Source organism: Notechis scutatus, chromosome 14 (genome assembly GCF_049901735.1).
Source record: "Notechis scutatus isolate UNSWTSFEM ecotype Mainland chromosome 14, rNotScu1.2, whole genome shotgun sequence".
NCBI classification, from domain to species: Eukaryota; Metazoa; Chordata; class Lepidosauria; order Squamata; family Elapidae; genus Notechis; species Notechis scutatus.
Window position 1 is genome coordinate 10,972,794 of NC_142022.1, and position 26,614 is coordinate 10,999,407.

The 26,614-nt window shown below is 61.7% G+C and overlaps 1 protein-coding gene across 1 annotated transcript; it reads left to right on the forward strand.

The window, feature by feature from the left end:
- The first annotated feature begins 9,749 nt into the window (after window positions 1-9,749).
- ARHGEF11 (Rho guanine nucleotide exchange factor 11) lies at window positions 9,750-26,591 on the forward strand. The gene is made up of 41 exons (XM_087943591.1): window positions 9,750-9,906; window positions 13,880-13,970; window positions 14,218-14,316; window positions 14,568-14,617; window positions 14,757-14,814; window positions 14,908-15,139; window positions 15,231-15,302; window positions 15,494-15,613; window positions 15,737-15,791; window positions 15,969-16,045; window positions 16,134-16,271; window positions 16,535-16,609; window positions 16,832-16,933; window positions 17,071-17,169; window positions 17,340-17,382; window positions 17,491-17,587; window positions 17,756-17,878; window positions 18,245-18,265; window positions 18,679-18,814; window positions 18,917-19,016; window positions 19,200-19,229; window positions 19,719-19,845; window positions 19,985-20,164; window positions 20,353-20,400; window positions 20,609-20,796; window positions 20,912-21,058; window positions 21,378-21,457; window positions 21,569-21,694; window positions 21,888-22,005; window positions 22,101-22,279; window positions 22,356-22,431; window positions 22,554-22,721; window positions 22,847-22,934; window positions 23,091-23,198; window positions 23,302-23,417; window positions 23,559-23,728; window positions 23,863-24,161; window positions 24,501-24,590; window positions 25,171-25,424; window positions 25,539-25,710; window positions 25,787-26,591. Exons 1-37 carry the CDS (start codon window positions 9,879-9,881, stop codon window positions 23,932-23,934), a joined length of 3,837 nt encoding a protein of 1,278 aa, XP_087799717.1. The 5' UTR covers window positions 9,750-9,878; the 3' UTR covers window positions 23,935-24,161; window positions 24,501-24,590; window positions 25,171-25,424; window positions 25,539-25,710; window positions 25,787-26,591.
- Window positions 26,592-26,614: the final 23 nt, after the last annotated feature.

A 26,614-nucleotide genomic window follows, 5' to 3' on the forward strand; every position in this document is an offset into this window, starting at 1 on the left:
GCAGGAGGGCGGCGAGGAGGGCTTCACTAAACGTGCGGGGGTGGGGGGTTGCTTTTGTGTGTGTGTGTGTGTGTGTGTATTTGCGTGTGCCCGCGTGCGCATTGCAGGTGAAATGCAGTTTTCATGTCCCGAGGGTGGGGCACTCCTTGGCTTGCAAGCCCCCGGGCCATTTCTGCTCGGCCAACGCAGCCACAGCGCCTCCGATGCCCCCCTCGGTTCTCTTGGGGGGTTGGTAGCTGGGGCGGCTTGTCTGAATCTCTCTTGTTGCTTTGTGGAGGGGGTTTCTCCTCCTGGTCAGAGCCAGACGGTGCCTCCCGTCCGGGGAGGAAGATGTGTTGGGAGGGAGAATTCGGGGCTGGAACATTGCACTGTCTTTCAGTTTTGGAAGTGGGCATTTTGGGAGACAAGCCGTGGGCTGGGATGGCGGCCTGCAGAGCGACCTTCAGAAATGGTGGAGGGGGCGGCGTAATGGGGGGTTCACCTTTAAAGGAACCTTTTTGACTGTAGAAGAAGCCATGGCAGGTTCTGCTCTTGAACCTTCAGGGATGTTGATGGGAAGGGAACCGGCGGCCCAGGTGCCTTTAAAGCAGCCCTCCCTCCTCCCCTCAGTTCCAGTCTTTGGGGAGGGGCCGGGACAGAGAGATTGGGGGCCTGCCTTACTGTGGCCCTGGGAGGGCCTTCTCCACCGGCTGGGGGCTCAGGCTGCCTGGCCCTCCTGCTCTTCATGTGGGGGAGTAGGCCAGGAGGCGGGGGGCTGGTGGCCTCAGCCGGCGGGGCTGAAGGCTCTCAATGAGGCTGGGAGCCCGGCCTTTCCGGCGGCTGAGGCTTCCGTCGGGCTCACTTGTAGCATTGGGCCAAGAAAGCCATTGGGGACTTGCTGGAGGAGGCTTTGCATGGGGGGGACACTGGGGGGGTCTGCTGTCTGGTGGAAAGCTCCTCCCCTTGCATGCCCCAGCCTTAGAGCCTCGGGGGGTCCTCTTCCCCCGGAGGGAGGGGGCTGGCCGTGGCCCCGAAACTCAGGAACTGAAACGTGGAAGGCCTTCTTCGCCTGGGGGGTTGCTCTTTCCTTCTATTGAACCCAAGTGCCAGAAGGGGTGGGGGTCACGGGTGGGGGCTGGTGTTCTTTGGGGAGAGGGAGGGCTGGGGGTTGGAGGCCGGCCCCCTTGCCCCCTTGCGATCACTGCCTCCGGGCCTTGGGGGTGGGGGGCTCCCCTGCGCTGAGAGCTGCGGTGCCTGTTCAGGGATGCGAGGGCTGGGCTGGGGGCTCCAGGAGGACTGGCACCCCGGGATTGCCTCCTTCCCCAGCGGGTTGGGGGCTGCCAGCCCAAACAGCTCCTTGTGCCAAAAACTGAAGCCGCTGTACGGGGGCACGAGGGGGCAGTCCCGTCTGCCGCTGATCAAAGAGGCGTTTGTACTTTTGGGAAATGGTGTTGATGTGTTGTAGCCATAGAAAACCTTAGATGGGTTTTTGCCAGGGGGGCCCTCCCGGGGGCCTCCCTCCCTTGCCAGCACATTGTAGGGAGGCCTTTGGGGTGAACAGGGGAGGGGCTGCTGCTGATGATGCTGGCTGTTAAAGGCTGAGCAAATGCCCTGGGCAAGGGTATTTTCAGTTGGGGGGTCTCAAGTAGCAGGGAAGCCAGGGTTGAGGGCCAGGGGCCTTAGATCCAGACCCCTAGCCTCCCCATTGGGAGGGGGGGGAGGCAGTGTGCTGGGTTCCCCTCGGATGGGAAGAATTTACCTCGGGGGGAGGGGGCTGCTCTTCTACCCCTGCTTTGCTCTGTCTCCCTTTTGCGCCTTAGGGATGCGGTGGGCTAAGGAGGGGAGATCCGGTCTTGGGTTTGAGGGGCATCCCGTTAGGTTATTTTCTTAGAAAACTTTTTTTCAACTTTAGAGTGTTAAAAGTGGCAAAGTATTTACTGATCACTCCTTTAAAAAAAGAAAACATTTTTCCATGAGATGGCCCTGACTGAAGAACTAAACACAGCGGGGCAGCAGCTCATAGCTTGAGGTATTTGTCCATGTAAAGCAGGATTAAAAATGTGTCTAAAAACAATGTAAGTAGTCCTCATGCTTTTGTGCAGTGCCTTTAGACGTTCCACTTTCTATAAAGTCTTCAAAAAAAAAAACCACCTTTGCATATATATTATATATATGATGTAATGTTATAGAAATATATGTATAATATACATATTTTTTCCAGGGGTATCTGATAGCTCTGTATTTTGTTATGGAAGTTGATATGAAATATTTTACCTCAAATTTTAAAAAAAAAAAGTTAAATAAACCTTTTAAGTAAGCTTGCTGGGGTCCCTCCCGTCTTTTGCTTTTGAGGCTGTGTTGGAATTGGCGCCTGCGTTCCAAGGAGGCAGCGAGGCAGGCGGAAGCGCAGGGGGCCGGGCCCCTCTGCTTGGGGCTAGGGGGGCTCTTAACGCCACGTGGAGGCCTCCCCACGGATGAGGCCTGGGGGACGGGGGGCTCTGCCACAGAGGTGGACCCTCCACCCCACCGGAGGTCCTTGCAAGGCCGAGCAGTCTTTCCTGGCCTGATGCTTGCGGGATGTTTCCGCCCAGTTCCAGGCGCTGTAAGGGGAAAGGCAAGGCAGCTGGGTGCTTGTTCGAGGCTTCCTTGGTGAGGGTTTGACAGCCAGGAAGCCAGCTCCGGTGAGGAGGCCCCGTTGACCTGGGAGATGGCTCAATCTTGTGCCCTGATCACCTTGGGTCTCGTCCCAGCAGCTCAAGGAACCTTCCCTTCCACACCTCCCACTGCCCCTCGGTCCAGGCCAGTTTCGGCCCTTGCTCCATCCAGAGCTCTGCATGGCAAAGGCCAGCGGGGCAGGGCCAGTGGGATAGAGCCTGTGGGGTGGTGGCAGGATGGGCACGGGTGCCACCGCTTTGCCACTTGAAGTGACGTGTGTGGGCCTCCGGAGGAGGAAACCTCCACCTGGGATGGCTGTGATTCACGCACTCTCCCTCCCTGGAGCGCCCTTTGGCGCTTCCTCTCGCGGGAGGAGGGCAGGGAACGGCTTCCTTTCAGCACGGCTTGCAGCCTAATTGCCCACAGGGAGCCCGTCGCCCAGGGAGTCACAGGAGGCTCCCAGGCAGGTTCCTCAAGGCGGGTGAAGAGGGACACAAACCCAGGGCGGCTTCAGGGTTGCACAGAGGACAGCTGGGGAAACGCCACTTCGGCTTGGAAGAACTGGGTGCTCAGATTTCTCCTGGGCTCCCCACCTCTTTTCAGCACCCTGGTTCCTTTCCTAGCCGTCTCCTGGTTCCCACCCCGATACCCACATTTTTGCAGCCGTGCTGTGGGACGCTTCAAACACAGCCGCATGCCGTGAGCCACGTTCCCATTGCAGGCTAACAAACTTTGTACACTTGCAAAAAATAAAAACCCTGCAATAAACAAATTCCCAGGGTCATCCTGGCTCCATTGCTCCATCTCCTAAATGCCCTCCGTGGAGGCTCCCACCAGGAGCGCAGCGGCCTCTTCCCCTGCAGGCTACAGCCGAGTGGGCCAAGAACATGAACTCGCAGGATTCCTGTCTTGGGCCATGGAAAGCGCCTCTGGCTCAGCTGCTCCTCCTCAAATGCGCCAACACAGCCAGTTCCGCCTGTCCCTCCCAACGGCCTCGGGCTGCAGGTCTTTCAAAAGAGGCAGCCGAAAGGCTTCCTGGGGTGCTGTGGGTGGGAAACCAAGAAAGGCCAGGTCTCCCTACTGCGCTGCCTCGCTGGCCTCTCGGGAGCACCGAGGTCTGGGCAAAGTGGCCCCTTCTTCCCCTCCAGCAAGCATCGCCGGCCTTGAAAGGCAACTGGATCCGGGAGCAACGTCCAGATAGGATTGGACTGCAGATCCTGGCCCAGCGGCTGTTCCTTCCGCCTCCGGAAAGCATGGTGCTGGGCTGGGCTTATTACTTGAAAGCTGTGTAGGTATCACGCTCTGGAAACACCCAACCCAGGGGAAAAAATCCAGCAAGATTTTGTGCCAGCTCCCCCTTTCCTCCAAGCCGCCTTTCGGCAAGAGTTTGGGGCTGCCTCTCTCCCAAGCAGGATGTGGCAATTCCTGGAAACTCCTTGCCACATCTTCAATCAGCCCAATTTCCTCCGCCTGCCAGTCTGGGGCAGTGACCGTGTCCAGAGAGGCGTGCTGGGGTTCCACCCTTCCCTGGATCGGGTGCCGGCTTCTCCGAGCAAATTTCCCTTGTCTGGTTTGCTGATCCTGAGATGCCGCTTCCCAGTGGAACCGGAGCCTGAAGTGGGGGGCCTGGGCAGATGGTCGCAAGCATCTTCGGCCATTGGGGAGCAAGGTCCCAATGGCCTTCTTTGAAAGGGCCCGATCCAGCTGCCTCTCCTCCGTCGGGAGATTTCCCCAAAGGTGGCTTCCATCCCTGGCAGAGGCAACAGCCTCTCTTGGAGCTTGGCCAACAGATGGGCACCTTAGTGAGAAGACGCCCCCTCCTCAAAGCACCTGCCCTTCTGGTATCCCTCTGCCCCTGGCTGGCCGTCCCTGTTAGTTAATTAGCCTGTTCTTAATCAGCTCAGCTCAGGACAGCTTGGAAAGCTAATAAGCTACACAGAAGGTGTAGGTAGGAGGGAGGGTCCCTCCCAGCTTTTGCCAGCCCCCCTCCCCTCCCCCTTGGCTGCAGAGCCAGCCTTGTGTGTCCTGCAGTCAGCTTGATGAAACCAACGTAAGAGGTTTTGGACATGCAGCCCCCGACCTTCCCGCTCGGCTCAGTGGGGCTAAGCAGATTGGGGGCGGGGGGGGGATTTGGCTGAGAGCGAGAGAGCCGGCAAGAGGCTGCCAGCCAATTCCCAGCTCTTCCTGCATGCCAGATAGGCCGGCTCAACTGGAATTCTGCTGGCAAGGCAAACCTGTACTTATGCATGCGGAAACCACCTGTTGGAACCTGCCGGTGCCCCAAATCGGAGGCCAGGGAAAGTGTGAAGCGGGAAGGAAGGAAGCTGGATCCGTCTGGAAGGTGTATGTGTATGTGGTTCCTTTGTGCCAGCGGCCCTTTCCGAGTTTGCTATGCCCACGGTTGACGCCCGACATGCCTCCAGCCTGCTCCAATGCTTGGAGGGCCCACGGGTGCCTTTGCTCATCCCTTCCATCACAAAGGGGGCCACCGCAGGCTGCACACCTTCCATTGCTGCTGGGGCATCCTTGGATGGAGATGGCCGGGCCACAAACACGCAAGGCTGGGGAAACTTTTTCTCCTGAAGGGAGATAGAATTTACCCCTCTGATTAATTTGTGCACAATCTGGATTTTAAAACCCTCTTTGACCCTAATTTCCCTTTATATGTGGAGATGGGCTGCACTGGAGCCCCCCAAACTGGGGGCTCTTCTCCATGCCTCCTTTGCTCCCTGACCCCTTAAGCAGCCGGGTAAGAGGGCAGGACTCAGCAGCAGCTGAGTTCACACAGAATCCTTCCAGAAGTGGCTGTCCTGGGCCCAGGAACCCTCTCACGATGGGGAATGGTCTTCCTTGAGCACCAGCTGCACTCGGATCCCAAACCGAGTTACATACAGACCAGGCTGATAAGGTTGGGCACCTTCGGGATATGACCGATGCTTCCGCAAACACTTTGCCCTCCAAAACCGTTGCGAACCGGCCTTTAGTAGGACTCCGTGTTCCTTCTCCTTAACGAATCCTTTCCTCGCACCTCCTTCTCTAAGGGCTTCTTTCTTGGATTTTGAATGGAGGGGCGGCTGACACAGGGTTGCATTCTACCATGCTTCTGTTCTCGTTATTTTGTGGTTTATATTTCAAAGGTTTAAACCTTATCTTTGCATCTTAGTTTGGAAAAGCAATCTGTAATTCAGCAACCAATTCTGGTTCGGGCTGTTATCACACGCCTTTCATCTTCTACATGTGGTTTAATTATCTCACGTTCTCTCTTGTATGCACTGCAACTCTCAATGGCCCAAAGTGCCTTAAAGTGGGAAGGGAAAGTGACTAGGCACTAGAGGGTCAAGGAAAACAGTAGGACAGACCTGAAGTGGGAAAACAGAAATGGGAAGAATTGCTGGATTAAAAGCTTTGGTGGGGAGAGGCAACTGCAGTAACCTTTGGGAGCAGCTAGCCAGCCTCAGCCAGCCTCCCAGGAAGCCCAGCTTGGAAGGAAGGGCTCCAGGCAATTTGGGGAAGGGGTTACTTTACCAAAGCCGCTTCCCTGAGGCTGCATCTTCCCCAGGTCAAAGTGGCACTTGGGTCCCTTCTATTTGCCCTCATGCCAGGCTATATATCCTGGTTTGCAAGGTGCATTATGGAAGGTCCTGGAGGGAGCTGCATCTCCCCCAGGCTCCTGCTGGGTGCCAGGTAAGGGGGTGAGGGAGGGGGCTTCAGGAAGAGCAACCTGGGGACTGCCTCACCTTCCTCTCTGTCTTGCAGGCCCAGCCCTTCCTGGCGGGACGTACAAGGCCGAATCCAGCCCAGCCAGCCTACCCTGCGTTGGCCCTTATCTCTCCCAGGGCCAGCCGGGGGAGGAGAGAGCGGCCGGTTCCAGCTATGGCCAAGGTGGGCACTGTGTCTGTGGGCACATCCTTCCAGGAGCTCGTAAAAGGTAGAGAGGATCCTCAGCCAGCTGGTTAATTCTAGGCAGAATGAGTCCTAATTTAAATATTGTGAAGCATCTCAGGAGGGCGGTGGAACAAGGCCATTTGAGGCCATTGTAATTTCTGTGCATTTCGGCACGGCCAATTAATGGGAATAAGCATGGTAATGCCCTCTGAAGCCGTCTCCCTACTGCCTGGGCCTCGCCAAAGGAGGAGGGGGTCCCAGCCCCCCCCAGGTTGAGACTGAATCTCCTGCCCCAGGGGTCAACCTATGGCATCCCCACAAGAGCGACCACCCCTCCCTACAGTTCTGTAAAGAGGAGTCGCTGTTATGGTCGCTGTTATTCGCAATGGGTTGCTCTCCGTAAAGGTTGATCACGGAGGCTGCTCAGCAGCTTAAGGATCTCGGCCTCTCGGGCAGCCTTGGCTCTGCTCCAGCGTGGGCACCAGCCAAGCTTACCTCTGAGTAAACAGGCTCAGTTTATTATTAATGAATTAACTTTGTACCCAGGTAAGAAGGATTGCTCTAAGGCAAGGACAGTTTTGCCGTTTCTCTGGCTGCGTCTGCTCCCTCCGGAGGGATAGCAAGGAAGCAATCCTTCGCGATCGGGCTGCCCCTTGCTCAGGCATGCGGGAGGGGGAGCTTTGCTGTCCCTTTCTAGTTGTTTAAAGAATTAAAGGAGCTTCTGGCCGGCTCTGGCCTTGTGCCCCGTACACCCTCCTTTCTCTTCTCTTCAGGCCCCCGGACCACCCCACCTTCCTGCCTCTTCAGTAACCCCTCTTGGTTTGAGCGCCAAGGACCAGCTTCTGCCTGCAGGGGCCCTTCCCCGCTTCACCCCTCATTCAGGCGGGTAGGGCCCCGATCCCCTTTCCGGCCCTTTCTTCCACCACCGAGGCCAGGTTGCAGAGGCCCCGGTAGGAAGAGCCCCGCTCCAGAGGCAGACAAAGACCCCCAAAACGGACCCCCAACTGCTGGGCATGACTCCCACCGGTGGCCCATGACTGCCCCGACTGCCCCAGAAAGAGGCTCTACAGGAGGGGTTGGTGGTCCCCCTGAGGAGACCCAGACTGGCCGAAAACCAGTTCACAGCCTCCGGGATGAAAACGGGCTTTCCTTAACCAAGCGCAGGAGGGCTCCTTAGTCGTGGAGGAGCCGCCCTCCATTGGGGGAACGGAAGTGCTGGACGCAGCGCACAGAGGGCTCCCCGTGGCTCTTTCTGCGCAGGTCCTGGCAGTCCCGGCCCAGGGAAAAGCACCAGCAGCCCCTGGTGCCCGGTTGGCTCTATTGCAAGGAGGCACCTCCTGCTCCAGAGGGCGTGTGGGCAGCTGTGGGCAGCCCTGCCCTCACCTCCCGGCAGCCTCCGTCCAGGCTTCCGCTGCCTCCGGGCCACGCAGGGCGGGAAATCTCACTCCTCAGTTGGGCATCCGCCTCTTTATCTGGGACACCAAAGCAGAAACCATGATTGGAGGGGGGGCAGCAAAGGCGGCCTGCCAAGGATGGGACTTCCTGCAATATAAGCCAGAGGGACAGAAAAATCCCATTTCTTCATGATGTTTTTAACTTTCTTTTCCTTGCTGAATACTTTGGATTGCAATGCTTTAAGGACCTTTTTCTGCAAAACGGCAGGATAATCTAGAACATAATTAGCAACGCGGAGACGACCTGGATGGGCTCAGATTCTACTTCTGCCCTGTTCAAAGTTGTGCTAATAAATAAAGAGCATTGGCAGGAGTGATGAGGTTCGGGTACTGAAAAATCACATTAATGAATGAATAAATGAAATCCAGGGAGGAGGGAGATTGGGGGGGGGCTGCCTGGATCCCCTTTTCTTCAGCATTCACACACACACACACACACGCAATGCCCCTTCCTCAGCCAGCCTCCTATTAGAGACTTGCCGCTCTCATTATAGCAATTATAACGGAGAAGATATTTCCCCCCCAGCCGCCCCCCTACCTCCACTTCGAAAGGTGGGGGGAAACACTCCCTTTCCCCCCCCCCGAAGGTGCCCACCGTGAGGAGCGCTTCCTGCCTGTGTGGCCTCTCCTGGCACCAGCCCCTCCCTGGCCTGGTCTGCAGTCAGGTATTCCCCAGGTCAGCCTGTTGGGGAGCAGAGGGGGCAGGTGGCTGGGGCTGCTGGGTGTTGTAATCCAGCCTCCCCCCAGGTTCAGAATGAGGTTGCTTGGGCCAGGGGGAGGGGGAGGCCCTCGCTTGGAGGGGCCCCTCTGGAAGGAGCAACGCCCCCACCCCGCTCCCAACGGAGTGGCTCAGTAGCAGCCCCTTTGCCCAGGAAAGGGAGGGGCAGCCGGCCCCTCTGGGGATGGGAGACCACCAGGAAAGCCCAGGGCGGTGCGTCGGAGGGGGTGGCGTGGGGGCTTCCGCCTCTGCAGCAGCGCCGGGAGGGGGCGGCGGGGGAGCCCCCTCCCACCTGCCGCAGAGGGAAGCCTCCCGCAGGAAGGAGGGCGGGGATTAGCCGGAGGAGGAGGAGGAGGAGGAGGAAGGCGGCCGCAGCAGCAGCCGCCGCCGCCGCCGCCGAGCGAAGGAGCGGCCGGGCGGGCGGAGGGAGGCGGCGGTTGTCGAGCGAGAAGAGACGCGCGGCTCCCTCCGGCTGCCCCTTCCGCAGGGCCGGCGGCGGCGTGGTTGGCAGGCAAGGCGGCGGGGCGGCGGGGCGGGCGAGCCCGGGGCTTTGCGCCGCAGCAGGCCTCGCCGGGGCCGGGCGGGCGAGCCGTGCAGCCCCCAGGGCGGGCGGGCGCAGCGGGCCCTGCAAGGGGGAGGGGTCTCCCTGGGTGGGCGACCCGACCCTCCCCTCCCTCTCCCCCGCAAGCCGCCTGACCCCCTCCCCCCCCAGGAGGAGCCCCGCTCCCCCCGCAAGCCGCGCTGACCCCCTCCCCTCCCCCGCAGGAGGAGCCCCCGCCCCCCCAGCAGGGCCGGGCAGAAGAGGCGGATCCCCGGCCGGACTTTCTCCTGTTGGGCGGCCGAGCGGAAGAAGGGAAGCCCCGCCTGCCTTGGCCGACAGATGCCCGGCTGGTAAAAGTGGATCTTCCGCCCTTGTGATCCGTTCGGCCTTTAAGGTCGCGATGGGGATCCGCTGGCCCCGCCGGCGGCCTTTCTGAGCCGGGGGGAAGGACCCCTCCAGCCCACCCAATGTAGGCCACTCGATCTGCCAAGGACCCTCCTGCAAGGGGCGCCGGGAAGAAAAGGAGGCCTGGGCACGGCGGGGGGCTGCCTGGCTGCCCCCACCCAGGATGGGGAAGTGACTCCTCCTGCAGCCGAAGGACCCGGGCCCTCCCTCCACCTGCGGGGGCTGGACTTGACTGCAAACCATGAACATGCGCCCCCTGCCCTGGACAGGTATGCTGGGTGCTGTGCGGAGGGGGGGGATTGGGGGGCTTCGGGTGGGCTTCCTCCTGTCTCCTCCCTGGGCTGGCGGCCATGGATGGGCAGAGGGGTGGGCCCCGTGCTTGGCTTTGCCTTCCTCCAAGAGGGCCAAGCCTGGCACCCGTTGGTGCCCCCTTTGCAGAAGGCTGCCCCGTAGCCTGGGTCCTCTTCTTCGTGGGGATCCCTTCTCTGCAGGAAGGTTTTCAGTCAGGCAAAGGCCAAATGCCGTGTGGTCGGTTGTGAGTAATTTTAAAAACAAAACAGACTTGATGTCAGTGAGCACTTCAACATGCTGGATCCTCAGGGAGGCCCTAATGGATGATTTTTATTTCAATATTGGTCCTCCACCCTTCTGGTCTGTGTGAAAAGGGAGTCCCATTTTTTCTTATAAAGCACCATCCTCGCAAATTGTGGCAGCAAGCAAAGCTTCTGCAGAATTTTGATCTCTTGGTGGTCTCCCATCCGAGACCTTTTTGGCTTCCTGACTCTGCTTAACTTTTGCAAAACCAACCACGGCTAGCAAGCTGCTCGGGGGAGCAGGCCCAGGATGGGTCCCTAAATGTTGCATGTCACCAGGAGGGCAGAATTTGGAGCTCTGGCCTCTCTGTCTTGGCAATCTGGAGTTTTTGTCATGTCTTCAACTGCTGGAGGGTCAGCTGAAACAGGCTTTGTGGCCCAAGAGGCCGGGCTGGGCTTCATTCTGCCCTTTCGGAATTTGGAGAGGCTGCTGGGTGTTTGCAGCCCAGGAAATCCCCTCTGGACGGGGCCTGAACGGCCTTCCATGTGAACGGCGGCGTGTCTGGGATTGTCCAGGCCTGCCCTCGCCCTCCTTCCCCCAGCCAGCCTCCTTCCAGATGTGCCGGACTTCAGCCCCCACAATTCCCAGGCAGCTGTTGGTGGGGAGGCATCGAGGACACGTCCCCGGATCGAGTTTCCGACGGGCTCTCTTTCCCCCCCAGCCCCCTCCCCCCCCAAATGAGGCCATTGTGCGGTTAGTGCCTTTCACTTGGCAGGTTGTGTGAGCTGAGCCACGGTGAGGGACCCTACAGACCCAGCCTAAGCAAGCCATCATGGGGGCTCTGTGTGTGTGTGTGTGTGTGTGTGTGTGAGAGAAAGAGAGAGAGAGATCCCAAGATGTGTTGAGACCAGGGATGACCCAACAATGTCCTTGAGTCCCTCCTACGACCCTCGACCCTCCCGCAGATGTGTGTGTGTGTCCGTCCGTCCGTCCGTCCCAGGACTGCTGGAGACCCCTATTGCTTGAGATTGCTGAGTCCAACTTCCCACTGGAGAGAAACAGGATTTTTGAAAATGCAGCCCGCCCCAAGACCCAACATGAGTGGGGGGCAGTGGGGGAGGTAAAGGATGCTGAGCCCATGGAGGGAGACGTAATTACCTCTCTCCGCCTGTAATTGTGGTTGCTGGCCGACTTTCCGTCTTTGCAGGAATCTGCTTGCTGCAGCAGAGCGCTGGGCCTGAGCTGCACCAGCCCCTGTGTCCCCCCTCCCCGCAGCCCTCTGTGGACAGGGCAGTGTTGCCCCTCTTGTGAGGGGACCGTGTGCATTGGGGGGGGCTGCTTCGAGGCTCCCCTCCCCTTTCTGCACAAACCCCTCTGCTGTTCAGTTTGGAAGATGCTCTTGAAGTCGTCCCCTCTTTGGCTCTGGCTGGTTTTCTCCCTCTGAGGGTGGGTGGGTGGGTGGGTGGGTGGGGGCAGAAGGCTTAGAGGTGTTTTGTTTTATGGCGATGCAAGGTGGGGAAACCCCAGAGTCCTCTTTGCCGTTCAGAAGTGGGGTCTTAGTTGCTGGGTGTGTGAACATTTGTAGCATGGGCCAGTTGGATTCTCTTCTTTTAAAAAAACTTTCTCAGCATGGCCCCTCCTCCCAGTTCTTCTTTTTATCTTGAAGCAGAAATGCTTCTAGTCCTCATGAACTGCAGGTGTTTAAAGCCACCTCCCAGCCTGCTTCTCTTTCCAGCTTTCTTTCTTTCCTCCCTTTGGACTTGGTGGGCCAATGGAAGCGGGACGGTACGACCGGGTCCTGGCCTGGGCCTGGGGAGCTGGGCTGCCATTCTTTGGGGTGCCCCTTGCGCTGCTCTCCCGCTTGCCGCTGAGCCGGGCCTGGGGAGCAGCGCAGGGACCTACCGGGCCTTCCCTTCCTTTGAGCAGGGCCTGTTTTTTGTCCCCAGACATGCTTTGCTGCGCAGCGGCCAAGGGTTATTTTTAGTTCGGCTTGGATTTCCAGCAGGAGAGGGGAAGGCTGGCCGTGGGTTAGGGTCTGCGTGCTCTGGGTTTGTTTTTGAAGGGGCCAAGAGCAGGAAGCATTCTGTACGAGCGCAGAAACCCTTTGGCCTCACCAGTCCTGTTTGCAGGCGGAGAGAAATGGGGGGGGGGGTCTGTGGGTTTTGTGGAAGGCAGCTGGGTGGGTGGAAGGAGAGCGGCTGGGGCAAGAGAAGGCCGCCCAGGGCCGCTTCGCCTGTTTTTCACGCCCGCCTGTCTCCTTCCATGCTGCCTTGGTCCCCTTTGGTTTCTCTTTCTCTCCTCTTTCCGCCAGACGCGCCAGTAAAAGGCACCCTCGCTTGCCCAGGTAAGGACCCCTCTTGTCACCGGGGGGCTGCCCCAAACAGTAGCCCCTCCCCGCTGGGTCCCCCAAAAGATGGCTCAGCTGCGAGGATATGGGTCAGCCCCTCCCCTTTGGCTGCTGCCTGTTTCCAGCCCCCTTGCCCAAATGCCGGTTCTCCCCCCTCCCCAAACCAGGTCATTTGCATAATACAATTCCAGAGCCCTTGCAGAGGACTGAGGTGGGGGCCCCAAGCGGCCACCAACAGATCTCTGGGGGGCTTGTGGAGACCACCGGTGCCAAGGCTGCTGCAAGGGCCCTCTGGACCCTGGGGGTGCTCCTTGGCCCCTGGGTTGGTGTGAGCCAGCTAGCCCCAGGAGGGTCAATTGCTGCTAGAAAGATGGGGCCAGCAGCGGCCTCTTTTAATGCCCTTTGGTGGGAGCACAGTGGGAGCTGCAGAATGGACGGTGGAGGCCTCTGGCCGGTTCCAGAAGCCCCCCCCCATCTCCACGCCTGAGTAGGAACAAGTCTAAACTTGGCTTAATAACGTCTACTAAAAATGCAGCAGGCCGAAGCCAAGTCTGATCAGAGGCCTGAAAGGCGTGGATTGAAAAACCCTTGAAAGCCGTGGTTGGAATGGCTGGCTGAGGGCACTGGAGAGCTGGCAGTTGCCAGGGTGGGACACCCCTCCTCTGAAGGAGTGGAGGAGGCCGAGATGGGGGCTCCCGCAGCTCCTGCCCATTCAGTGGTGGGCATTAACTCTCCCTTCTTGTCTGTCCTTCTGCACGTTGCCGCTTTGTGTGCCCTCCTCGGCTGCCTGGTAAGATCAGACCTGCTGCTCCCGCTGCCTGCCTTGGCCCTCCAAGTGCCCCTCCTCCTGGCCTGGCTTTGCCCCCCCGAGCATCTCGCCCTTGGCTCCTTAGCCCCGCTGGTGGCAAGCTGAACCCCTTTCCCAGGCTATCCCCCCCACCCCCCCAGATTAGATGCTGTGGGAGAAGGGGGGGGGCAAGGCTACAGAAGGATGGGGGGACCCGCCTGCACCCCCCACCCTTGCAAGTCCATCCAAGGAGAAGGTGCCTTCTTGAGGTCCAGAGCTTCGTAATTTTGGACAAGACCAAGCTGCCCCCCATTGGCTGAGGAGGAGGAGGTCCATTTGACCTTTGCCCCCAGGCTCGGGGCGGAGAGGTCAAGGCCCAGGACCCCCGCCCGAAGCTCCTGCTGAAGTGGGTCAGTGCGGGCCTCCAGGTCTTCAGATGTGCTTCTCCAGCTTCCTCTTGGCCTCCACTGGGCCCTGTGGGGAGGAAGTGGGGCATCAGGGAGACCCTCCAGGTGCAGCCAGAGTGACGGGCTGCAGCCTTGCCTTCCCGCTGCCCCTTCCTCTCTCCGTCCAGGTTGGGCTCCCTGTCTTCCTTGGGCGACTCGGCTCTGGGCGGCGCTCGCCCAGCCACCATCGCCAGACCTCCGACTCAGGCGAGAGCACAGGTGCCTCCTTTGCTCCTTTGGGGGGCGGGGAGGCAGAGTTTGCCCTGGGGCTGAGCTGGGATGGGGGGTCGTTGGGGAGGGGAGGCTGGCACCGTGTTCCCTGCTCCATCAAGGCCCGGTTCAGGCCTATCCTGCCAGGGAGGCCCCCTTGCTCAGCCCTGGTCTTTCCTGGGTGGGTGGGTGGGGGGAACGGGGGAGGCCTTTCCCTGCGGGGGTGTGGACCAAGGGGCCTCTCTTGCCTGGGCAGGGCTTGTCCAGCGCTGCGTCATCATCCAGAAGGACGAGCAGGGCTTCGGCTTCACCGTCAGCGGGGACCGTGTTGTGCTGGTGCAGTCCGTCCGGCCAGGTGAGCAGAGGCCTCTGGGGGTGGGGGTCTCCTCTGCCTCACCCCCAGGGCCCCGGCAGAGCTGGGCTCGGAGGGGAGCTGGCCACTCCGCAGCCCTCAAGGGGGCTGCTTTGGCGGCTGCTCCCAAGGCTGTTGAAGGCCCCCCAGGCAGCCTCCCCCCTCCCGTCCACAATGGCTTCCCTGCCCCCTTCCTCTTACTCCCCCTGCCCCCCAGCCCCCCCATGGCTTTCTCTCTCTGGTCGCCTCTCCAGGCGGAGCCGCCATGAAGGCCGGGGTGCAGGAAGGCGATCGGATCGTCAAGGTGAGCGGCGTCTCCCAGGGCTGCCCCAGCTGCTGGGCTTCTGCCGCCTTCGTCTCTTCCTCAGGGAGGGCCGACTCTGCCCCCCCTTCCCGGGTGGCTCCCCTGCCGGCTGCTGAGCCTGACCTCACTCTCTCCGCAGGTGAACGGGACCGTGGTCACCAACACCTCCCACCTGGAAGTGGTCAAGCTCATCCGATGTGAGTGGGCCGGGCTCGGGGCTGGGGAAGGCTGGAGCCTGGAGCCACAGCGGCTGCGTGGCCCGGGGGAGACCCCGTTGGACGCGGCTGAAGGTCTCCCTGTGCTGCTCTCTCTGCTCCTCCTGCCCCGCCCGCTGCTCCCCAAGCTGGTGCTTACGTGGCTCTCACCCTGCTGGGCTCCCCGCCTTCGTCTCTGGGCCTCCTGGGACTGCAGCCCGACCGGCCACAGGCAGGCCCCCCACCGACCACCTGCACGTGCCCCCCGCCACCGCCACCACTGCCGCCGTCTCCCCACCGGGTCACCGCTGGGCCAAAGCCACCCCAGGTACCACGGAGGTGCAGGCGGGGCAGAGTCGGTTCTGGGGGGGCAGCACTGGAGCCCCAGGCTCACCTCTCTCTGGCCTTGCCAACCGTAGGACCCGGAAGTCCGGAAACATGCGGCGCAGATCCTCAGGAAAATGCTGCGGCAGGAAGAGGCCGACTTGCAGGTGTGGGCCGGGCTCCTCCGAGGAAGGCTGGGTCAGGTTCCCCGCAGGGGCCGGGCCTGGGTCCTCCTGGCCTGGCCGAGTAGCAGCAAGCGGGAGTAGTCAGGCTGCTGAAATGCTTCCCGTTCCCCAAGGAAAGGAGCGTTTTGGGAGGGAAGCCCCTGACAGCCCCCCATCCCTGGCTTTCTCCCCAGCGGTGCTACGAGATCTACAGCCAGAATCCGGCTGCTTTGCTTGAGGAGCAGATCGAGGGGGCTCGGCGGAGGGTCAGCCAGTTGCAGCTGAAGATTTGGCAGGAGATGGGAGAGCTGGGGGTGAGCGGGGAAGGGGGCTGGCTCCCCGAAGGCCTGCAGGGGCCAGGAAGAGGGAGGGAGGGTCCTTGGGCCTGGCTGGGCCTCCTGGCTATGGAAGCACCCACAGGGCTCTCTCCCTCCCAGGACGCCCCCCGGCTGCCCAGCGATTCCGGCTCCTTCAGCTCCCGGGTGATGGAGGGTGAGTTTTGCTGCTGCCCCCTTTGAGAACCGTAGACTGGCTGAGTGGAAGGGCCCCGGGGGGGTGGGGGGTGCTCAGAGCGTCTGCCTGCTGGCTCTCAGGGAGCCTCCCCTCCTCTCCACGGCCCCCTGTCGCAGGGTTCCTTCTTGAGCCAGGGCTTCTCTCTGTCTCCTGCAGGGGGCCTCTCCGTCGACTCCCAGGATGGCGACAGCGGCCTGGACTCGGGCACGGAGCGCTTCCCTTCCGTGAGCGAAGTGAGCGCGGAGGGGCTTCTCCTCCCCGCGGTGCCAGGGAGCGAGCCCGTGTCAGTTGATCTGAGAGTGCCGGTTTCTCTTGGCGCAGGTCTCCCTCAACCGGAACTCCGTCCTTTCCGACCCTGGCCTAGACAGCCCACACACCTCACCCGTTGCCGCCTCGCGGCTCTTCATGCACCATCGCCGCCAAGGCTCCGACACCCCCTTCTCGCCCTCCACAGAGCAGGTGAGGGCAGGCGGGGCCAGTCCACAGGAGCCGCCTCAGGCGGTGCCTTCCACTTCCTGCCCCTCTTTGGGGCCTGAACATGGAGGTGTTCAAGGGCGCAGCTGTTTTGTCCTCCTCCTCCTCCTCCTCCTCCTCCTCCTCCTCCTCCTCCTCCTCCTCCTCCTCCTCCTCCTCCTCCTCCTCCTCCTCCTCCTCCTCCTCCTCCTCCTTTACAGCACCTCCGTCTCTTTTCTGAGAAGATTTTAATCCCTTTTGTTCTGCAGAGTTTGGATCAGATGCTGCGAACGTCCATCATCGGCCCGGAAGAGGATTACGAACCAGGATACCTGGACAAGGAGGTGGGCTGCTTTCTCGTGCTCCCAGAGCCCCCTTCACGCCATTCCCAAAGGACCCTCCAGCCCCCAAGGGGGGAGGGGGGAATCCGCTGCTCTTTACAGCTTTTGCTGGGAAAGGCCCCCGAAAGTGGGGCGCTCCCCAGAGGGCCCTTGAGGTGTGCAGGGAGGCCTAGTGGAGAGGGGTTCCTTTGCGCTGGTTTGAGCATCTCTTTCCCCGCATGGCAGAACGACTCTCTATTCCAAGATTTGGGGAAGCTGAAGACGCGGCCGGCTCACCTGGGGGTCTTCCTGCGCTACATCTTCTCTCAAGCGGATCCGAGTCCCCTGGTAGGGTCCCCGGGGGAGGCTCCCTTTCCTTGCCCAGTTTGTCCATTTTTTTCCCCCTCCACACCCGCTGACCATCCTCACCATCTTCTCCCCGCTTCTGGTTCTACTGTGACGCTTCCGTCCTTCTCTCCTCGCAGCTTCTCTATTTGTGCGTGGATGTTTACCAGCAGCTGAGCCCCAAGGAAGCCCGGGCGCTGGGCAAAGACATTTGGCACATTTTCTTGGACAAAACTGCCGTGAGTGTGACCGGTCACATTCACCACGTCTGCCTCGGTGCTCCCGTGGTGCTCACCCCTGACTTGTGTGCGGTTCCCCAGTGGGGAAAGGGAGACGCCGCCCAGGGCGCAGTGGCGCACGCAGAGGTCCCCGTGAGTGGTCAACCTTGTGTCTTCTGCCCCTCCTGCAGCCCCTGAGGGTCAAGGTCTCCGATCAGCTGTTGGCGGAAATTGGTGAGTCTGCAGGGAGCCCAGGCCAGCCAAGGTGCCCCTCTGTAGGAATTCCGGAGCAGGGGAAGGGGGCTTCAGCCCACCCACCTTCTGCTTCCTGGTGCCCTCCAGACGCTCGTCTGCGGAACGGAGAGGACGCCCAAAGTGCTTTCTTGGAGGTTCAGGAGGCCGTCATGCCTGAGATCCAGGAGCAGATCCAAGATTACAGGTCAGCGGGTCTGAGAGAAGCAGCGGGCCCACCCAGAGGGGCCGAGGGGGAAAGCAGCTTGGATGGCCCTGCAAGCGGGACTTTGCCCAGGGCAGCTAGTGAGATTCGGTTGGTTTCCGAGAGGGAGGGCGAACCTTCGTGTGGGCCCCCTCCTCTCTGTGCTTGCAGGACGAAGCGGACGATGGGTCTGGGGAGCCTCTATGGGGAGAATGACCTGCTGGAGCTGGACGGGGGGCTCCAGAAGGAACGCCAGGTGGCCGAGAAGCAGCTGGCGCAGCTGGGGGACATCCTGTGAGTCCCACTGGTGGGCGAGGGGGGTCTGTTGGGGCCGAGGTGGCGGTTGGCCTCTCGGGCAGCGCGTTTGCCTCGACCTGCCTCTGAAAGGGCCACGCTCCGATGCCTGGTTACGGGCTCTCCCGGGGCCGGCTCAGGCAAGACCCGGGGTCATCTAGAGCAATGCTTTGCAAACTCCGCAGCTTTAAGATGGTGAACTCCAACTGCCAGAATTCATGCTGGCTGGGGAATTCTGGGATTCAAGTTTTCACGTCTTAAAGTTGCCAAATTTAAGAAACGTTGTCCTAGACATAATGGGCAAGAAAACGGGATGCCAGAGCAGCTTAAGAGGGATCTGACGTGACGTTTGCTCTCCTACTTTAGATCCAAATACGAAGATCGGAGGTGAGTGTCTCTTCTGAACTCAGCACCTGTAAATGTAAAATTTCTACGCGTTCCGTTCTTCATATTGTGTAAGTTTCAGGAAAGCATCTCAAAAATATTAACCTAAATAATTGATTGCTGAAAAGTTGATTAAGATTATCCCTGGTAAATTACTAGTTTGCTGACTTGCAGTAACTGTTTGGGACCTCTTCAAAGAAGGAGCGGGTCTTTCTCCTGGCGAGCATCCTGGGCTCTCTCCCAGAATGCACTGTTCATTCCTTGAAGGAGAGCCGACCTCGGCCAAGGCCTCTTCAGGACCACGGAGAGCTCCGTGAGGGCACAGACGTTGCTCCCACCGGAGACACAGGGAGGGTTTCCGAGGGCTGCGTTGGGTTTTTTTTTTCCAGCCAGACTGCCCTCCCCTCTCCTTGCAGCTCCCCCATGAGCTTTGCCCTGAAGACCTACATGATCCACATGGGGATCTGCCCCCAGGAGGCTCGCCCGGCCAGCGTGGTGGAGAAGTCCCAGGAGAAAGACAAATGGCTGCCTTTCTTCCCCAAGACCAAAAAGGTGGGTGGCGAAGCCGAAAGCGCGGGACCCTGTCGTCCTCGCCCCCCTCCCCAGCCCGACTTGAGGCACCCTGACCCGCCTCTTCCTTCTTTGGGGCCACAGAGCAGCAGCGGCAAGAAGGACAAGGAGGCCGCGGTGGAGGACAAGAAGCGGAACCCCATCCTCAAGTACATCGCCAAGCCCAAGAGCTCCTCCCAGAGCAGTGAGTCCCTTGGGGGAGGGGGCTTCCTGCAAACGGCTCCCCTCCTTCCTTTCCAGATCCCCCCACTCCCACCACCCAGGCTGGCCGGGCGGGTCCTGCCGCCACCCCCCTCTTCTTTGTTCGGCCCCTCTCATCAGCCCCATCAACTTGGTTTTGACATCCCATTTCTGTTTTCCTTTCCAGCATTTCATGTCCCCCTGTCCCCCGTTGAAGGTAAACACGATCCCTCCCCTCCCTCCCCCCCAGCTGCCCCTCCTCCCCTTCCCCCTGTGCTTTCACAACGGGGAGGGTGAGCGTAGCTCCCAGGACCCGTATTCTGCCAGGGTGGGGCAGTTTGTTCCGGGGCTTCCGGCCGTCCCCACTGGGGCTTCTGAAATGGCTGCGGATGCTGGAATCCAGGGGGGCCATGGGCTGCCTGGCTCCCCCTTTGGGCCTTGGGGCACTTGGGGGCCCTGGGGTAGCTGGGTCTGGGGGAAGGGGAAGGCCAGGGAGGGGCTTCTCCCTCTACCCCCCCTCACAAGAAGTCTCGGCAGAGCCCGGTGGCCTCCCTCCGCTCTTCCTCAGGGCACAGGAGTCGCGGATCCTTTCTGGGGGTCTGCAGGAGCTCCTTGTCCCCTCCCCCTCCTGGCTCTTGGAGGGCCGGGCTCAGTGGCCAACCGCCGGTCACGCAGGGGGGGTGCTTAGCGGCTTCCTCTTCAACAGTGAAGGCCGGCAACGTGCGGACCATCATCCAGCATTTTGAGAACAGCCAGAGCCACGACGGCCAGGAGTCCGGCCAGCAGCGCCTTTCCACGGGCAGCTTCCCCGAAGACCTCCTGGACTCTGAAAAGTGAGGGGCTCCGGCCATTCCTCCTGGGGGGGCCTCTTTTCCTAATGACCACCAACTCTGAGCCCCCCAGCTGCTGATCCTGTGGGGGAGGGGAGGCGCTGGGGAACCCCAAATCCTCAGCCGCTCCCCCTTCCTCCAGTTCCAGGGCCGAGGTCCGGCTGGGCCGGTCGGAGAGCCTGAAGGGGCAGGAGGAGCTGAGGCGGCTGCGCAAGGCCGAGAACGTCCCCCGTTCCCGCAGCGATGTCGACATGGATGCTGCTGCGGAAGCGGCTCGGCTCCACCAGTCAGCGTCGTCCTCTGCCTCCAGCCTCTCCACCCGGTAAGGGGCCGGAGCAGCTGCGTAGTGGCACGGCCGTGGCATCTCCCTGGCGTCCGAGCCCGGCCGGGTGTTGCCCTCTGAAGGGAGGGCAGAGCGTGGAGGTGAAGGGAAGGGGGTCCTGCTGAGCCCAAGGGGGGGGGGAGAGATCCTTGCCCTGGGCTGACTCTGCCATGTCTCCCGGTCTCCAGGTCCCTGGAAAACCCCACCCCGCCCTACACTCCCAAGATGGGGCGCAGGTGAGTGGAAAGAAGACCGGGGGAGGGCGGGAGAGGGGTCCCCACCTGGGATCAGGGGCTCATTTTACACCCAGCAGCTGCTGATAGAACCCCCTCCCCCAGCAGCCCAGTCCCGCCCTCCTTTTTCCATGGGGGGAGCTCCTTGCTTGCTTTCCTCCCCTTCTCCTCTCCTCCTGGGGCCCAGCCTGACTCCTTCCTGTCCTGGCAGGAGTGTGGAGTCACCCAGCCTGGGCTCCAGCTCTGAGGCCTTCCTGCCCCACTTGCTGGAGGACGAGCTCGGACAGTTCTCGGACCTGGAGGCAGAGCCGGACTCCCAAAACTGGCAGCAGACGGTGGGCCGGGAGGCCTCCACCCAGCTGCCTCCGCGGGAGATCGACCGCCAGGAGGTCATCAATGGTGAGGAGGGGGAGGACCTGGTGGGTCCTCGGAGAGACCCTGGGGTGGGGGCTCTCCCTGGGGGAGGAGCCCTGAGCCCAGCTGGATCTGACCGGATCCTGATGCCCGCCCCCAGAGCTCTTTGTGACCGAGGCTTCCCACCTGCGGACGCTGCGCGTGCTGGACCTGGTTTTCTACCAGCGCTTGAGGAGGGAGGGGCAGCTGTCCCGGGAGGAGCTGGCTCTGCTCTTCCCCAACCTTCCGGAGCTGATTGAGATCCACAGTAAGCCCCTCCCCCGGTCCTCCTCCCTCGGGCCCTGGGGATCCCACCGGACGCAGCTCTCGGGGGACACAGGGAACGAACAGTGGGAAGAAAGAGGCGGGGGGGCCTAGGAGCAGTTTCCCCTGGACTGGCGGGGGGGCTGCTGTCCCCTGTCCCAGAAGGGGACAGTCGCCACTTTGGGTCTCTTCAGGGGGACTGAAATTAGAGGATGGGCTCACAGTCGGGTTAGGGTTAGGCTGAGGTTGGGGAGACAGGTGTGTTTGTGTTGGGGGGGGGGGTTGGCTCCTCTTAGTCTGCCCCCCCTTCTCTTCCGGCCCAGATTCCCTGTCGGAATCCATGAAGAAGCTGCGGGAAGAGGGGCCGGTGGTGAAGGAGGTCGGAGACCTGATGCTTTCACGGGTGAGCCACTGAGGGGAGGCTGTGGGGCCTGGGTGGCAGTGGACCTGGTTCCCAGGGGGACCCCATCTCCTCCTCCCTCCTCCTCCTCCTCCTCCTCTTCCTCCCCCCTAGTTCGATGGGGCTGCGCTTGAGGAATTCCAGCAAGTGGCTGCCGAGTTCTGCGCCTACCAGTCCATGGCACTGGAACTGATCAGAACCAAGAAGCGGAAGGAGACCCGCTTCCAGCTCTTCATGCAGGTGGGCTGCGGGACCCTCGGGGGGAGGGGAGCAGGGAAGAGCCCGGGAGTGGGCGGTGGTTGTGCTTAAGGGAGGAACCGAAGGAGGCAGCCGGAAGAACAGCCGTGAGGTGCCCCTCGTATGGCCTGGGACTCACCTGGGGGGCGGCTTTGGTGGGGTACCCGCCCAGCCCGCTTTGTGTTGCGCTCCCTAGGACGCCGAGAGCCACCCGCAGTGCCGCCGGCTGCAGCTGAAGGACCTCATCATCTCCGAGATGCAGCGCCTGACCAAGTACCCGCTGCTGCTGGACAGCCTCATCAAGCACTCCTCAGGTGGGCACCCCTCCTCCGCAAGACGGCCGCCCCCTCCTCCGCAAGACGGCCGCCCCCTCCCCTTCGCTGACCCCTCCTCTCCGGCCCCTCCCCAGGACAGGCTGCGGAGCACCAGAAGCTCTGCCGGGCCCGGGACCAGTGCCGGGAGGCCCTCCGCTACGTGAACGAGGCGGTCAAGCAGGCGGAGAACCAGCAACGCCTGGAGTCCTACCAGAAGCGCCTGGACGCCTCCTCGCTGGAGCGGACCAGCAACCCCATCGCCGCGGAGTTCAAAGTAAGCCCACGCCTGCCGGGGGGGGAAAGGGGCGTCCCTGCGTGGCCCCAGCTGACTTCCTGCCTGCCCCGCCCAGAACCTGGACCTGCGAGGCCGCCGGATGATCCATGAAGGGCCCCTCACCTGGCGCATCAGCAAGGACAAGACCGTGGGTCTGTAGGGGCCGAAGGGGAGGGGTCTCTCGGGGGAGGGGGCCAGCTGTCCCTTGGCTGGGGCCCCCAGAGGGCCAGGGGTGGGAGTCTGGCTGAGGAGGCCCCACCCTCCATCTCCCCAGACCTGCAGGTGCTGCTCCTGGGGGACCTGCTGGTGCTGCTCCAGCGGCAGGACGAGAGGCTGGTGCTGAAGTGCCACGGCCGGGCAGGGCTGGGCTCCTCGGACCCCAAGCAGAGCTTCAGCCCCGTCCTCCGCCTCGGCTCCGTCCTCATCCGCTCCGTGGCCACCGGTGAGCCCGGCCCCCTCCCCAGGGGGCTCCAGAGCTTTGGGAGGGGCTTCCAAGGCCGGGGGGGTCTCGGGCGGAAGGTGGAGGTGCTGAGTGTGGCCCCCGCCGGCCTCTGCTTCCCTCCGCAGACAAGCGCGCCCTCTTCATCATCTGCACCTCTGAACTGGGGCCCCAGATCTACGAGCTGGTCGCCTCGACCTCCCTGGAGAAGAACACGTAGGGGCAAGGGGGCAGGGCGGGGCCGTTCTTGGGGAGGGGGTTCCTTTTTTGGCCTGTGCAACCCCCCGTGGCTGGCTGAGGGTTCACAGGGGCTGCCCCTCCCCCCATTCCAAGGGGCCCCTGAGAAAGCTGCCCCCTGCTCTTTCCCGGCAGGTGGATGGAGCTCCTAGAAGAGGCGGTCAAGAGGGCCACGCAGAAGGCCACACGGCCCCCCCAGCAGCAGGCCCAGGAGCTGCGTCCCCACCGGCCGGCCCCAAGCAGGTGGGCGAGAGTCCCGCAGGAGGGGGCAGAGAGGGGAGGACCGGGCCTTGGGCCCCCCTCCTCCTAGGCACTGCCCTCTCTTCCCACTCGTCTTTCTCCACAGTTTCATCTTCCAGGACGCTGAGATCGGCCCCCGGCTGGGCCAAGGGAGCAGCCCCCCCGGCCGTGAAGCAGAGGAAGAGCAGGAGGAGGAGGAGGAGGAGGAGGAAGGGGCGTCAGGTAGGCAGCTGCTGTAGAGGGGAGGGCTTTGGCGCCAGCAAAAGGCAGGGAGGGGCATTTGCTGGTTAGGGTTCTTCCCCACTGGCTGGGAGGAGGAGGGGGGCAGCTCCCCACAACTGCTTCTAAGCCCCCCTTTCACAGATGACACTCCGACCGAAGCAGAGCGGCTGGAAGTTGGGCACCCAGAGGAGGAGGAGGAAGAAGAGGAGGAGGAAGGCCACCCGCCCCGGCACCTCCCTTGCCCCCTCTGGAAGAAACCCCCTGAGAGGCCCCCTGCTTGGGGAGCATGGCTGAATCCGCCCTGGGGGATGGTAGGTGCCCCTTTGCCCAGGACGCGCAGCAGGGCCAGGCCGGGCCCTGGGGGGCTCCTGCTGTGCTTGGGGGGCTGGTGGAGGCGGGCGGGCGGGCAAGACTGAAGGCGGCCCTTCCCCTCCTCTCCCCTCAGTGGAGACCCTGCGGAGGTTCCTCCTGCACAGCTTCCTGCCCGGCTGGGACTCGGAGCCAGAAGATGACCTGACCCCCACCCCTTCGGGGGTCAGCCACAACCAGCACCGGGCGTGGCCCCCTCGGAGGGCCCCAGCGCCTCTGCTCTCCCTGGCCCCCCGGAGCTGGACACGCAGGGGGCCATGACTGGCTCCCCATCCTGGGGCCCCCCGTGCAATCCGGGGCCTGGCGGGGGTCTGGAGCAGGTGGGCCCCCCTGTGGCCCAGGAGACTCCCAGCGGGTACCTGGTGGTGCGGAAAGGTAAGTGCAGGGGAGGGGCGCCAGGGAGGAGGGGTGGGCCCTGGCACCCTCCCCTTGGTGGCCTTTGGGGAGGGGCTGGGCCCTTTGGCTTGATCTGCAGCAGTTCCAGCTCCCCTTCCACCCCCCCCCTCCCGAGGCCTCTGGAAAGGGTTCGGCCAGTCCGGCCCCCCCGGCTGTGTCCCCCTCCTCCTCCTCGCCTGCCTCTGCTTGCCTCTCGGCTGCTTTCCTGCGGGTGGCGGGTGCTGGAGCCTCCTGGGATTCCCCGTGGTGACGACTCTTGTTTCTCCCCCACCAACTATCTTCCCCCCCACTTTCTCTTTCCTGGTGTCTCTTGCTCAGCTGAGGTGGAGGGGAATAAAAGTGCTCAGCTCTTGATAGCCAAAGGCAGCCAGGCGGGAATTGACGCCGGAGCCCCCCCTAATGCAGATGGTAAAGAGAAAAACTAGACACCCCAGATTATGCCAATCGGGGCCACTCTGGTCCCTGAGGCTGGGGGTGGGCGAGGGAGGGAGGGCCCTGTGCCGGGGCTGCCTTTGTGGGGGGGTGGGGGGAGGAGGGGCCGTTTCCCTCCAGCCTCACTGGGCTATTTTACTTAAATTAAATCTGTGCAACCGCCACCTCACACACGGAGCTCTGGGTGGCGCACACAAAGGCAAACCAGCACCGCAACGGAGATTGCAAACCCCGAGAGTTGCGTTTTAAGCAGGGAGGCCATTCAGCGGCAGCAGCAGCGCCTTCCTCCCCAGGTGCTTCTTGCCTCTCAGCCTGGCACCTCATTGTGCACCTGCTGCAGGTGGAACGTTGGCCTGGCTGGGCTTTCAAGCGGTCCAGGCTGGGCACGGCTGCCATTGCCTGCACTTACAACGGGGGAGTTTGCCAAGCTGGGGCGGTTGGAGGGGGAGGCAGAGGTTTTTCCCAAGGAACCGAATCCCAGCTGGGGCCTTTCAGGGCCAGGAGCCCCTTCCCCAAAACAGGCCCCTCTGAGTCGCCCTCCTCCTCCTCCTCCCAGGAAACACTTTCTACTTAAGCCTGCTGGCCCACCCTGGGGAGCCCCAAGCAGCTGCCGAGAGCGTCGGGGAGACTGGGGGTGCTTTGAGCCGGGCGCCACCTTTGCCTCCGGCGGCGCCGTTGCCCAGCTGCCAGGAGAGCACCAGGGAGACCCCGGCAGGGTGGCTCAGCCCGGCAGAGTTCCAGGGCACACAGGACACGGAGGCCATCTTCCGGACAATAGAGCAACTCACCCTCAAGTTGACCAAACTCAAGGTGAGCCTGTGAGGGAGGCAAAATGGGTGGCGACGCGGCATGCCCAGAGAGAGGTTGGGGGGCAGGGAGGGGTTCTAGCTGCACCCCCCTGGCAGCTCTCTTCTCCCCTTGCAGGACGTGGAAGGGGCATACCAGCAGCTGCTGCTCCAGGGGCACTTCACCCCCGGATCCTCACCTGGGCAGGGAAGCGCATCATTGCCAGAACCCAGCCGGATGTCACCCAGCACCCACCGGGGGTCCAGAGTCAGCCACCCCTCCCCACAGTCCCCAGTGGCTGCCAAGCCTGGTAGGAGGGCCTGAGGGTCCTGGGGCCACATCCCTGCCAGCTGTCCACCCGGGGACTGACGCCACTGTCTTTGCAGATGTGAACGGGCTCTCGCTTGCCCTGCCCGAAGACAGCTCCCAGGAAGTGACCCTGTAGGGTGGGACGGCCTCCGCCAAGGAAGGAAGGAAAACGCACCTCCAGTGATGCCTCCTTCGCCCTCCCACTCCTCCTGGCCTGTGCTGGAGGTAGGAGGAGGCCGTGGATGGGACCAGGAGCTGCCAGGGTGAAAAATGGCCAAACCAAGGAGGAAGTGGAGAAGAGCGGGAGGAAGCCTCCTCGTGGGGAAGGACAGGCGCCGGCTTTGTGTGGAAACATCCCGAGGCTTCCCCAACGGGAGCGAGGGAGGAAAAGCACTTTCAGCTTGGTTTTGTCCCCTAGATGAATTGATGGTGTGCGTGAGAGATGTGTAGACCAACGCACAGCCTGCACAGGACAGTGGGAGTATATTGTGTATAATTGCACTTTTGTTTTCCTTAACGTCTTCTCTCCCCCCCACCTTCTCATCGGGTATAAATATGTATGTATGTGCATTGAGGTTGTGTAAATACCATAGATGGTTGTTCCCCACCCACCCCTTTTTTTCTTCTTTTCTTTTTAACTTGTCTCCATTCCTTCTTCCGAGGCTCCGGTGAAGGGCCTGGCCCTTCTGGGGCTGGGAAGGCTGCTTGCGGAAGCAGAGGCGACCCCTGGCTCTTCCCAGGCTGCTGCCAACCGGTTCACACGGGCCCCTCCCCCAGAGTTTGTGCCACGGGCGCACCAGAGTTACACACTGAAAGCAGGTTTTATTGCTTTCAGCACTAAAGATTTTTCAACAGAAAAATAAAATATTCTTCAACCTCTTGCAGGTGAGAGTGGCCTGTTTTCC